The sequence below is a fragment of the Ceratotherium simum genome, chromosome 16, assembly GCF_057802395.1.
Source record: "Ceratotherium simum simum isolate JZ-2026a chromosome 16, ASM5780239v1, whole genome shotgun sequence".
In the NCBI taxonomy this organism is placed as follows: domain Eukaryota; kingdom Metazoa; phylum Chordata; class Mammalia; order Perissodactyla; family Rhinocerotidae; genus Ceratotherium; species Ceratotherium simum.
Genome location: NC_141915.1, coordinates 51,647,714 through 51,661,838, shown reverse-complemented (window position 1 = coordinate 51,661,838; position 14,125 = coordinate 51,647,714). Strand labels below are relative to the sequence as shown.

Genomic DNA, 14,125 nt, shown 5'->3' with positions numbered 1-14,125 from the left:
CCACCACCTGTAGTTAAAAGTAAAATGTTATTGAAACACAGCCACACAATTTGTTTTCATATTATCTGTGATTGCTTTGGCATTACAAGGGCAGAGTTGCATAGTTAAAACAAAGACTTCTGCAAAGCCAAAAATATTTATTATTTGGCCCTTTATGCAACACATTTGCCAACTCCTGATCTATAATATGAGAATAATAATATCCTGATTTGGATTTAGCAAATGAGATAATGTATAAGGCAGAACTCTACAGAGTCTAGGCTCAGTAAAGAGTAACTATTATCATGAAACAGAGAATCAAAATCTCAACTTGATAATATTTTTGTTAGTTCTGTTTGTTTGCTTGATTTTGGTCTTTTCTATCTTTTCTCTACCTAGGCCATTCTGTCCAAAAACAAAATATGAGCCTCACTTCCTCTAACTTGGATTAAACTAATCTGCCCCTTCACCCACTGCACCTGTCTGTTTAGGCAATTTCTACGGCTCTATTCATTCAAACTCTCAGGGTTTATGTCCTATTGTTTGGAAACATTTGCTTTATATCTCAGCGATTCTACCGTAATCATACAGGAAGCCCAAAGATTCTTGCACCAATCCGTTCTCAATTTTTAATTTTTTATTTAGAAATAATAAAATAAGACATAATATATAAAAATATGTACAATCCATGGTTTGTGCAGTACAATAGGAAGACTTTAGATACAAAAAGACAGCAAACGGGAAAATAATAAGTATCACGATTGTCAAAAGCCGGGATTGTTCAACTCGCCAGAGCCCAGAGCTGAAACCCAACAGAACTAGAAAAGAAATTCTAGTTGGGAGTGGGGAGGTGACTATGCAACACTTTTTTTTTTTCACCTTAACATTATAGACACAGAGTGAAAAAGAACTCATTCTACTTCTCAGAACAAGCTTTTTACCTTTACTGAGTGGCTTATAATAAAATATGGACCGACAATTGTTATTTGCAAGGGGAACATGATTTGGGGGGTAGAGCTCATCGAATAAACATCAAGTTTCGGGATGGGAGTTTATAGGGAAGAAAGGAAATGAAGGGAAGAAATAATGCATTAATAGAATAAAAAAAAAAAGGCAAAACCAACTTTCTCCAGGAATTTGGAAATGACTACAGTGCTATAGTGACATCCTTAGAATGTCTGATTCAAGTATATTCTTAGAGGGATAGAAAACTATTCCTTTCTCAATAATCAAAATAGAATTCACTTTGTCTACCTCTTATCTAAAAATAGCATAACCAAGAATCTATGCCTCCTCCCAAAAATATAATGCCCATCTAGATATGGGCAAAAATTCTTTAAAAGGGAATAATTCCTAAGTAAATTCAGCGGGGGTTTGCTTGCAATAGAGAAGCAACACGTATCTGGAATAGACCCCAGATATTCACGGTGAGTCTCTTCAATTTGCATTCTAATGACATGTGTGCACTAATTAAGGAGACCCAGTCAACAAGGACAAATGTTTTGAAGGTAAAACGCAGCAAAAAATGTTGTGCATTACCTGTGTCTTGGCTCTCGACAAAAAAAAATTGCCATTTAAAGCTTGTAACTGTTAAAATACTAATAACTAGAAAAAGCTTTCAAATGAACAGTCCATGCTGAAATAAATAACAGAAGAACATAGCAATACGAACCTTATAAGGCTGGTAAATATTTGCTAAAACCATGCTAACCGGTAGCATATAGGTACTAGCTCTCAGAAATTGCTGCACTGAAATTATACTTTCTATGGCAATTTTTCTCCTTTACAGACTTCTATTTACATTTGGCTTTAAATATGAAAATATCTGATAAACTTTATAAAATGTACACTTTAAAAACATAGCTTCTGCAAAATTTTCTTGAAAAAAAAAAAACAAACCTGTGCACCAGAAATTTTAGATTTTTTTTTTTTCTTTTTCAGAAAGAAGTTGAAAGATTTCCCTCCCTCATTCTTGCCCCCATACCCAACCCCTTTCAAATATCTCAAGTCTTTTGAAATGGCAGCACTGTGTGTGTTTGGGAGGAGACTTCTCTCTGGTCACCCCCATTCTCCACTTTATCTTCAATTAATTTACATATCACTGAATACTCTTTGGTTTGATTATTTTCTTTTGCAAAATATTGAAATAGCAGCAGCTGAAGCCCTCGATATCCTCTCACTGTCAACGGCCAAATGGTTGCCTCTTCAATTCTCTCGTCTACTCAGTCCCAATTCCTCCAACTCTCTAATCAACTTCCCAAACCTGCCTTTAAATGTGGATTTAACATAGCATCCACTTGCTTGACATCTCTATCTTGGATTCAATGAAAATAACGCCACAGCTTTCAAACCCAGTGACTTTGAAGGCTGAGAACAGCAGAAACTGTCATATTATTGCAGGCACCTCATTCAGATATGGCTGTTCAAGAACCAGAGACCATCACAAACATCAAGTTACAAAATACAGGATTCTAGAACAAGCTGTTTTTTAATGGCATACAGGGATATAATACCATAAGAGAGTTGATTTTGAGACTCCAATTAAAAAGAAAAGTCAGCAACGCCAGAATTCACCAATAAAGAACTTTAAACCAAAAAAGAGTTCCATTATTGAGCCAAGGTGGGGAAAAAAAAAAATGTTTCTAGCAAGTCAGGCAGCCAGACAGGAGAGGCTTCTGGAAAAGAATGTGTCCTTAGTAACCTGCTTTAGGGCTCCACAGGCGACAAAGATCAGCTCAGATTCAATCATGAGTGTGCATTCATAAAGGGGAAATAACACTTTTAGACCATTATCTCCTTTACTTGTGATTGTGTTATATTTTTTATGGCCTGTTGGCCCTAAAATACTGAGACATTTTCACTCCTACCCGCTACCATTAAAAAAAGCAACTTTTCTCTCCCTCCTGACTACTTGAGCTGATGTCTACATCAAAGTGGCTTGTCCACATCTCACTGCCTCCCGACTTTGGCACCTGCATCCCATACAGACACTGTAGGCCTCACTTCAGACAGACTGATCAAAATAACCAGCCTAGAGGCCAGGTGTGGCATCTTTCAAAGGCAGCTAAGTCAGGCTGCAAATGTCCTGACAGTCAGAGCAAGGAATTCAGCTGCAGGGTTTAAACCTATTTATCTTTCATGTGGGATGGCTCAGTTTTGAGGATGCCAGTAACTTCAACCTAGGTCTTATCTTGTGGAATAAATTTTGGAATGTGCAAAAAGGGAAAGCCCATAAAAATCTAAGAGCACATCTCTCACCTTATGCTTTAGCCTGGCCAGCACTACGTCACAGGAAAGAAAAGATGTTGATATTGTGCATGTAGGTGTGCAAATTTTACTTCCCCTTTCTTCTTCCTCCTGTAATACGAAAGTTACCTGAAAGAAAACAATTTAAAAAGCACTACACTTACTACACTCTTGAGTATGATGTTCTGTTTTCTGAATAAGGTGCAAAAGGAGAGGGCAGTTCAAGGTCTTGCTGAGGTTCCAAGTTATTGTCTCTTGATTTCAAGGCAGCCGTAGGGCTTTCTTTCCTTTTTAGTATAAGCTCCACTGTGCAAAAATGTGCATTATCTTTGGTATTTATTTTAGGTAGTCTAACTTAAAATTTGAGATAACCCACTAACATCATGGAGGAAAAAAAAAATAACAAACCAACCCAGAGGCTACCATTTGGCTAGTGTTACATAATGCCCTTATGTAACCAAAGAGAGAGAAAGAGAGAGAGGAAAAAAATCAATTCTAGCAAACAAATTACTGGCCTCAAAAAATCAGGCTCTCATTTTTGGCAGCTAATAGCCAAACACTTGCCACTTTGAAGCACATATCATGAGCTTTCAACAAAGTTCAACACTGACTTTTAAATTACACAAAACAAAAACTACACTGCAACAAAAATACAATTTGTGTTCATGTAGTTAGCAGCTTTTCAAAAATTAAGGCAGAGTCTTGCCTTTGTTATGCCATTAAAAACATTCTTGTTCCCTAAAGAGAAGCATTCTGGATAAGTCAAACACCCAACCAAGGCTTGCCTGCAAGTTCAAGTTTTGTAAAAACACAAAACAAAACATAAAAACCCCATAACTTATTCTACAACATGTATGTGCCATCGGGTCACAGGGAGGCATGTTAAGTGCTTTATATTAACCTTCGAGCTTACAGTCTTTCTTTGAAACCACTGTGTAGCCTCAGTCCCTCGTGGTCACTTGCCTTGACCCATCTCTTCGCCAGTACCGTCGTCTGAATAGCTGTTTGGGGCCTTTGACCAACAGACTGTGTTTTAAAGTAAATATTCCAGAGAAGGCATCAGTCAGTCATATCTCTGATTCTCGTCGTAAGGGCCTGGGCTCTAGAGGTACACTTGCCTGGTTGTGAAGGTCTATGTCAGGGGGTGTGTCCGTACTAGTACTTTCTGGAACTCCATTTTCACTGTCATCTTCCTCTTTGCTTGTGAGGGCAACTTCATTTTCATAACAAAATGAATTAGCATTTGAGAGGATATATTTCTTTTCTGCTAAGTCTCTGGCACTACAAAGGGGAGTATTGGGTACTTCATAAGTCTTGTGGAACCTTGAATAGTCCACTTTGTAGTAGTGCTTCTCTTCAAAGAGTACAGGCTCATAGCGGTGGCCCCAAAGGATTTCATTTGCCAGGTATGAGCTACGGCACTGTGTGGTCATGGCGGTGGCTTCCACCATACCTTCCAGTATCACGACAATTTCAAAGTCTGCATTGTCAATGTCCTGTTTACTCAGATCATATAAAGGACTGTCTTCATCTATTTCATGGACTATAGTGATTGGGGACACCAGAAATATACGGTCTATTCCACTGTCAAACCCCACATTGATATCTATTTGATCCAGGGGGATGTACTCCCCTTCAGAAGTAATTCTGGATTTGAGAAGCTGTGCGCGAACATGAGCTTCCACCAGGTGGCTTTTCCGAAGATTGCCCACTCGCCACATCAAACAGAGCTTGCCATCTCTCATGGCGATCACAGCATTGTGACTGAAGACAAGAGTCTCGTTTCTCTTCTTTGGCTTTGCCATCTTCGCCATGACTGCACCAATGATAAAGGCATCAATGATGCAGCCCACAATTGACTGGAACACCACCATGAAAACAGCAATTGGGCATTCGTCCGTGACACACCTGAAGCCATAGCCTATGGTTGTCTGGGTCTCAATGGAGAAAAGGAAGGCGGCCGTGAAGCTGTTGACCTCAGACACGCAGGCTTTGCTCTCTTTAGATGCATCCAGGTCCCCATGGAGCAGAGCTATCAACCAAAACACACAGCCGAAAAACAGCCAGGAGAGAATGAAAGCCAAGCAGAAGATGACCAGCATCCACCGCCAGCGGATGTCCACACATGTGGTAAAGATGTCTGCGAGGTACCGTTGTCCCTTCTCACCCACGTTGATGAACTGAACGTTACAGTGGCCGTCTTTCTTCACAAAGCGGCTCCTGCACTGTTGTCGAGTGTGGACTTTACTCTTGCCGTTCCCAAAGCCATTTGCAACCGCCATGGTGGCCAACTTCATGCCGTCTTCTTCTGAAGAGACAATGCTGTAGCGGTTGGTTCGCACACTGCCCATCGCTTCTGCTGTGGACGCCAGTGCTTCCGCTTCGGAAAACAGTCTGAGTTTTTGCAAAACCCTTTGGAGAAACAGTTTTGAATGTTCAGTGAGGACACACACACAAAAAAAATAAGGAGAGATGGGGGGCTCCAGGAGCTTTGAGGTTCTACCACGGTCTGTCTACTGACATGCAGAGTTACCTCAGTAACTCAGCTGACATCCAGAGAACATGTCCTGCAAAAAAAAGAGAGATCATTCATTACAAAAGAAGTCATTATTAAAGGGTTCTACTCTCTAAGGCAACATTTGCTAGCAAGACATTGAGTCAGATATAGGTAAACATACTACACATCGAATTATAGGGTTTTTAATTTCTTTGTACCCTAAAAAATATTTTTTATTTTATTTAAAAGCATAAAGTCATTAAACATAGAAGAGTTAGTTGTTTGTGACAGTCTTTCAACCAAAATTTCAGGTCCTTTTTCTCCTACTTTTTGCCAGCCATCTAGAAGATTCTATTTTACCAGTCTACTTCTCCTATCTTAGTCTCTTCTTTTGCCTTCTCTGCTTGCTAGGGTCACGAGTTATTAAGCAGAAGAAAGACTTTCTAAGTCCAAGATTTGTCACAAAGCTTTAAGAACTCAGAAGCGTCTGGAGAACATTTCTCATGAATGCAGAATATTAATATTAATTGAGCTGCAGGTGTACTATGGGAGACTATTAGAGCCCTTGACGACACGGTTGAAATTGGAAGGTACAGACTATTTTGTTGAAATGATAAAACCAAGTAGACAGCCCTTATAATCATCTGAAATGCAACCCAGTTTCTGGAAACTGTTTGGGCTTGCTCTATCACTTCGCACACTTGAAAGCAGGCACTATGCAGAAATGCCTGAGAACATCTCTGTTAGTGCAAGTGACTCTGACTTGAAGATGCAGATTTGCTCCGGGGGAAAGAGAGCGATTCTGTTGCCTAGCAATAAGAGTCTTGAAATTCTCCGGAGATGGGATTGCCATGTGTAATGACAGGCTAGGAAGTCAGCACCTTTGTGCCAAAGGACCAGGTCTTTAGCAGATTGAGATAAGGCAGGAACTCATTTCATGAGGGTCCAATCCTGTGGTTTCCCAAACAGAAACAACTTTGTAGGAGTAGACCATAAATGTCAGTCAGCTTACTTTCACTTCGAGGGCTCTTGTTTGCTGTATGTTCCCATGGAGAAGGCACTCACCTTTACTTAATGTGAACAAATAGTAGTTTTCAGTTTTCTCCTCATGCCTTTTTCTCCCCTAGGTAAAAATGATCTACTTACTTTAAGTTTCCATCTTCACTCCCAAGAAACTATTTTTTCCTTGACTAAGACAAAGTCTGAGCTGTTTTCTTTACCAAGTACAAACTAACAAAACTAATATAGCATAGAACTAAAAAATAAAAGTGATTCTTCCCTTTTCAAACCATCCGATCTATCTCCTGTAATAAAGCGGGACAATGAAAAACAGATGGAAAGGATCAGAAATTTGTTGAAGCACTGATAATGACTCGACTTTTTCTTTCTCCCCTGAAACCACATTAAGATGAAGCAGTTAACAGACCCAATGTCAGCCAAGCCAACAGCAAACAAATAAAGCAAATCATTGACCTTGTTTCTGCACACCCCCTTAAAGAGAAGCAAGGTGCATTGGCTTTGAAAATGCCTTGTTACTGTCTTTTTTCACTTCTCCCTCTTTATCCAAGTTATTATGCAAGAATGTGCCCCAACACATTTTTCCTGAGATTAGTCATCTGTGAAAATTGCAATGTGTGTTACATTTTGGCAGCTTTTGACACCTAAATGATGCCCGATTTGAAAGTGCCTTTGAATCACTTTATAAAAAGAAGTTACTGTGCCTTCCCAGTCTTCCACCTGCTTCAATGTTTTGTCTGCTTCCCTACGAAGTTTGTACTTGGACAAAAGAAACAAGACTCCTATTCTGCACGGTTCTAGATCCTGGACATGGAAAGAATTTTTTTAACAGTGATTTCAGCTTATTTGGCTCATATGAAATTGCCAGGCATTTCTACACAAAGACATATAGAAATAATAAAATAACATCAAATGTAGGTGTACTTTCTGAAAAAAGGGGGGAAAAGCCTCATTTCAATAGTGCTTGTATCCTTGAGTTCTGATTGATTTCAGAATCTTATATTATAAGCTGACAGCAAGAAATTCCCTTTTCATGATTCAAAACAATCATTCCATCTGAGTTACCATTAGGGAGCATGAGTAGACAGTCTCGAATTTCTTTTGACTTATTTCTGCACTCTTTCCAGATTAAAGCATAACGACCATGTGAAATCTAAAGACTGAATTATGACCTTCCAAAAATCTTGACCCCAGGACATTAGTTTGAATTCCACAAAACACACAATACCAGCTTCCTAGGAATAGCTTTCCACATTTAGAACCTTGAAAATAGCCTGTATTGAGCGACTATTATTTGTCTTATTTCCATTGCTAATGACAGAATTTGTTCCACATGCGGGAGCATCATTTAGATATTTTACCGTTTCTGCCTGGAAAGGGGGAAAAAAAGAGTTTTTTGGCAAAATGGAAACTTTTGTCACTTCAAATAGATATGCTCCAAAACAGATTTATGTGTGTATATGTATGCACACACATTATGTGTATTCAGACTTTTGTGGAGCTGATTTACATAGCAAAAATCTACAGCCTGCCACAGTTTGATAGGGTAATTGTCTTAATATTTCACTAGGAAGAATGCCCTTCCTATCAACCTGCCCGCACGCCGAGTGGTTTTAGGCATACAGAAAACTTCCTTGCCTGCTTTTTTCTCACTGAAAATCACCAATTTATGAGCATCTGGGAAAAACTTTCATTAGGAATAGGGCTTTCATGCAATTTTATTTCAGGCATATATTCAAAATAATTCTTTGAGAAACATTCGATTAAGAGTAGATGAGAACACCAAGTGATCTGATTCCTTCATGGGTACAACTCAGGAGAATTGATATTTGATGAGGAACAATGTGTAAATTCTCCTTTCAGCCAAAATATTTAAGGGCTTGATGTAAATCTAATAAACACAAATAATCATTTTACTCAGGCTATATCCAATGAGGTAGAAAGTATTTCTGGGAAATGGAGAGGCTACATGTGGTGCTGTTCATGTTAAGACTATTTATAGGCTGAGCCAAAATTAAGCATAAGCGATGGAAAAAAATAGTTCAGTGTTTCAGTCTTAGGTAGATGTTAAAGGAGAGAGAGCTATGATAAGCACAAGGTCAAGGAGGTAACGTGTATAAATGAGTGACTCGAAGTCATTTTTAGCATATAGGAAATGTTTCCAATATGGATTATAAAAACCAGAAGAATGTAATTATGAAGAATAAATGAGAATAGATTTGTCCCATAATACGCTCAGGATGTACGGTGAATAAGAAAGTTTCTAACTAAGGATAGGAAATAAGGATAGTAAAAGAGAATGTACTGGGCTGAGAGAGAGGTCTGCTAATGAGTGTTTAGAGCAGCTATTCCCCAGCTGACGCCACATAGAGCAGCCTGAGTGTGCTCTGGGCACATGTTGCTATGTGCGCATAACTGCTAGCAGGCAACCTCTTAGAAGCTCAGTAAACAGAAGGGAGGGGGAGGGGAAATGGGGGGGCATAAATAGATACCCACTGATCTATGTGAGCACTATAACATTTATACTCAACAATGCATGTAGCATCCCGCAACATTTGCAAATGCGGAAAAATATACATATTTCGTAAACAAAAACATACACTAAAAAAAAAATGTGAAGCAATCCATCTGTTCAGGTAAAGATATGGTCAATCATTCAGGCTACTCAAAAGTCATACAAGGATGCTACAGCTAACCAGGATTCTACAACTGGAGAGTCTGAAGGAAGGAGAAATACTGTGTTCTTAAAAAAAAAAAAAAAAAAAGCCAAAGGCACAAGAGTTCAGAACAAATACTCCTATGGATACTAATGACAGAAAAGAAAGTTTCACCAAAACATGAGGGGGAGGGGCTAAAAGCAAAGTGAAATGACCTTGACCCCAACTCTCACCCCTCCCACCATCCTTGAAGTAACATCTCTTACCCCTGAGCATGGAGATTTTTCCGGATAATGACAAACACTTGGGGTGGGGGTGGAAGTGAGCAGGAAAAAACTAGTAAGTGTACAGGTAATATACAGCAGATATACAACAGGTTAATGAGAGGAAATCTGATAGCCTAGATTATTCATGTGATAGGAAAACAAGTGGTAAAAGACAACATGCATGCTTTGCATTCCCAAAACATGTTTTCCAATAATGCCTTATTTGCTAACAGGTAAATTCTGAGTTTATGAAAATCTCCAGGATTCACAGCCGTATCCTAGTTACCATCTTACTGATAGGCTGACCCAGACACAGACATTAAACTGCCCATTTCCTATGTCTATTTTTTTTTCGGTTGTCATGATGAGTCTATGTTATGATGCAATCTTTTTGCAGAATCAAGTCGTTTTGACCACTGTGTTTCCCTGAAACCACACTGTCTTCTACTTAAACATTAATACTATTATTTCTAAGAATAATAAGTTGCTTAGGGGAGAGTGACATATGATGTGAAAGTTTTGCGATCTGCAGGCTCAAATCCAAGTCGGGCTCCCGCTCTCTTCCCCAGAAAAGCAACTTTGAGACGCTCGCTCTGTTTGGAACGCGAAGCTACACTTGAAGCAATGACAAAGGAAAAAAAAAAAAAGACGCCAGGATCGACTAGCGCTGAGTCCCAACGTTTGCCAAGGTTTGAGACCAGTTGTCTAGACGCACGCCCCTCCTTTTTTTTTCTTTTCTTTAGAGCGAGAATCGAACACAGGCTCCCTCGCCCTTGTCTCCAAACTCACTATCTCGCTACAGCTGGTGCATTGAAAGTTATGAGCACAAACAGATGCTGCAGAGAAATCTGTTTCTATTGCTCAACTGTTCCAAGCATGTCTCAGTATTTTTAGCTCTGGGGATGTTCTGGTGCGCACACAAACTCTATAGGCATGATCTGGGACTCCGGAGCATGAGTGAGCGCTACAGCAGCGTGACAGCTGGGCACCTCTGGAGCAGCGGGGCAGGGGAGGGTCCGGGACGGCAGCCCGAGTCCATTCCCCAGGACACACAGGCAGCGAGAGAGAAGGAGGGAAGAAAACACACAGCAGCCCTTACCTGTTGCTGGCGCAGGAGCATGGGGACATGGAGTGGAAGTGGGGGGTACAGAGGCATGTAAGATCCAGTAGTTTGTAAAAGCGAGTGAGCCAAAGCAAACCAGAATTCCTAAGACCCAGCTTGCCGGCGCCGGGGAGGGCGGCGCGCTGGCCAGGGCTCCAGTGCGCTCTGCAATATCCTGAGCTCTTTTGAGGCAGTCCGCGAGATACCGGCCAGCCTGGCCCCGCCCCCCGGCCGCTGCCGGCCAATCGCAGCGCGCCTGGCCGCGCAGCCGGCCCCGGGAACCGCGGCGGGGAGGGGAGGATGCTACACCCGCGGCCCGCGGCGCTGCCAGCGAGGAGAACCTGCCGCCGCTTCCTCCCCCTCCGCCCTCCGAGCCTGGCTGGGGAGTCCGGCCCCGGCTGGGGAGGAGGAAGTTGCGCCCCAGTTGGGACAGCAGCAGGTGGGAAGCTCCACAGCGGGGCTTTTGCGGCTGCCTAATTGCAGCCTGGCCTTGGGCAAAGCTTCCTACCCCTCTCCGAGCCCCACACTTCCCTTTCTCTCTCCCCGGTGGCAGCTGTGCTATGCTTGCTCCTCGAGAGGCCTGCGAGGTGCCAGTGCCTGGGCGAAACGTTTGCAGCCGGGGAGGATTGCATTTCAGCCCCGGCGCGTCTCCCTCTCCCCTCCTTCCCACCCAGAGCCCCACGTCCCCCGAACCCCCGCAGAACCTGCGGTGCGCGGAGGAGCCGCGAATTAAATGCAGAAAGGGACCGGGACCGGCGCACAGAACCCGGCTGGATTTAGACGCGCTCCAGTGTTGCAACTGCATAGCCGCTTGGCTCTCTCGTCTCCCGGCTGTTGGTGAATTACTTACAAAGCGCTTAGACTTCTCTGAAGGGTGAACGACTCATTCTCTCTCGCATTGTCCGCCCTCAATCTCTTTCTCCAGCACCGCCCGGCACGCTCTGCTGATCTAAAATCAGAGCAATTACAGAGTAGTGAATTCTCTGGAACAGCAACTCCTACAGACACTCAGCTCTGCCCTCGCATCAGCGCCTCCCAGCCCTCATTCCCAGGCAAGAGCATGCAGACCATTTAAAAACCCATGTCAAGTTCAGTGTTAACCCGGTCTGGATCCTGGAACATTACCGATTAATCTGTGCGTGTGTGTGTGTAAATTGAAGAGTAAGTGCATATGTCTCTGAGTATTTTGGTGTCATAACGAAGCTTTCCTGTTAAAGGACACAATATATTTAGGAGTCTTCCTTACACCGAGTTTGAAATCCCTGCGTGTGTGTTGCATGTTTATTTCCTCAAGCGACCAAATGCGCCTTTCGTGCGGTTTATTTAAACCTCTAAAAGGCCTCCTAGAGTCGCCAAACTACTTCAGCGAACTAGCCCGTATTCTGGGCGGCACGGACCGGGTGTATTTTTGTGTGTAAGGGAGGTGAAACTGACAATTCAAGGGAAGGGTCTGCGCCAGTACCCACCTCCTAGCCTCATACCCACACACGGCCCCTAGGAGGTGCTGGTGAAGTATGTTTAGGTTTTGCAGATACGTACTTAGTCCCGCGTTAGCAAGTGTGCCACTTTCCCTAGCACTGGGCAAGATACTGAAATTACAACGGTGTGGAATAGGTTGTGCACGCAGCGTGACTTCTCTGATATCCAAACGCGTTGCTGTTGCATTCCATTTGTTGAGATCACACAGTACTTCAAGCCCTATAACCAACTATCTTGCCTTTTAAAGCCCTGTGCATGGGAATAACGCCTCACACAAGGGATGTCTACGTTAACGTGTAAGTCATGTATTGTTTATAAACAGCTTGAATTAACTCAGCAAAGTAGAGGGGTGTATAGGAACCCAGGTTGTAGCCCAAAGCTCAAAGAACCTGGAGATAGACGAGCTAACTCTGTACAGCCAAAGGGCAGACGATCAGTAACAGCTCACTCCACTGCAATAAGCTTCTTCTGAAATGTGTTTCCTCATGGATTTCTTCTAAGAAACAGGCAGGAGAGGTCTAATTAATCCCTTAAAAAATATTAAGCCTAAATGGGAGAGGGAAATTAATCATTTATATACATTCTCTTCTTTATTATGATTCAATCTGTGCACCTGTAGATGGCTAAGAATTTTCCAAACCATGTGAACTCAGACAGGCAACACTTTTATTTCCAGGTAATGAGCTCTCTTTGAAGATCAGTCACCCAGAAAGGGATGCCATTTTCTGGAATTTGGATTGAAATTGTTTTACTTTACTCTTCTACTCTAAATAAACTGAATACAGGCCAAGATAGATTCGTATGATAGGGAAATCTTAAAAGAAATGAATACAAAGTTATAAGGTTACGGTTGGTTGTATAAATGTAGTTATGGGAGGGGGCAAACAAACATACATATCCTATTCTTTCTCATCAACATCACTCTCTCCTCCCATGGACTGATATGCAGCAAGGCTTATTTCTTGAAGTAGAAAGTTAGAGAAAAGCTGATTATTTTAATAAGCAGCCTCCCAATCTGAATAGAATTTTTACCTTAATTATTTAGCTAAATAAGGAAGTAGGAAGGATTAAATTTTGAAAGTAACTGAAACTTTGTAAATGCATGGTAGCATTGATTAACTCTATTGCCTCATCTTATAAAGAAAAAATATAAATGTGCATTTTAACTATTAAGTGACTTTTCACTGTGTCCCTATTGGGAAAATTCTAGTGTTCCAAAGCATTTGGTGCTTGGGTAAATATACTTTTTGGAGCGATGAGTGATACAGATTTCTCTAGTCAGAGTCTATCTTTTTTGGCTGAATCAGTCCTTATTTAGCAAAAATCCCCGTGAGTTTTGGACACCAATGCAGTTGAGTGTTGGGATCTATCTGTGGATTAAATTTTTCCAAGGAAATGACAATTATGCTCTTACTGATTCCCTCCACGGCAACCACCTATAATATTAGAGCCAAATATTAGTCATAATCCAGATCTGCAGTCAGATTATGAATGCTCTTATGACGCAGAAGGTGATTGTTCCACTAGGAGCACAAATCTTTCCTTTGCACTTATATAAAGACCTCCAGCAGTTAGATATGTTTTCAGACTTCCATTAACCATATATGCAGTGCAATTTCAAAATGATGAGAGATGAACAACTCCTATCATTTGCATCTACTAGGTATTAAGAACCACTTACTTATCTTCACAGTAATAATTAATAGTAATAAATGAATATCAGATTGACTTGAAACGTAGACAGGATGGGTTTGCAATCTGCTGCTATAGGACAAGCCAGCTACTATGGTATTTTAAGGCGCGGAATGTAATCTTTTCTACTGAAAAACAGCTTTGGCAATTTCACTTACTGCCTTGGTAAGATTCAATCTTCATATTAAAT

General features: G+C 41.4%; 1 protein-coding gene across 1 annotated transcript; it reads right to left on the bottom strand.

Moving 5' to 3' along the window:
• Positions 1 to 606: 606 nt before the first annotated feature.
• Positions 607 to 10,917, bottom strand: KCNJ2 (potassium inwardly rectifying channel subfamily J member 2). The gene is made up of 2 exons (XM_004432703.3): positions 10,762 to 10,917; positions 607 to 5,792 (listed from the first exon to the last, which is right to left on the bottom strand). Exon 2 carries the CDS (start codon positions 5,574 to 5,576, stop codon positions 4,293 to 4,295), a length of 1,284 nt encoding a protein of 427 aa, XP_004432760.1. The 5' UTR covers positions 5,577 to 5,792; positions 10,762 to 10,917; the 3' UTR covers positions 607 to 4,292.
• Positions 10,918 to 14,125: the final 3,208 nt, after the last annotated feature.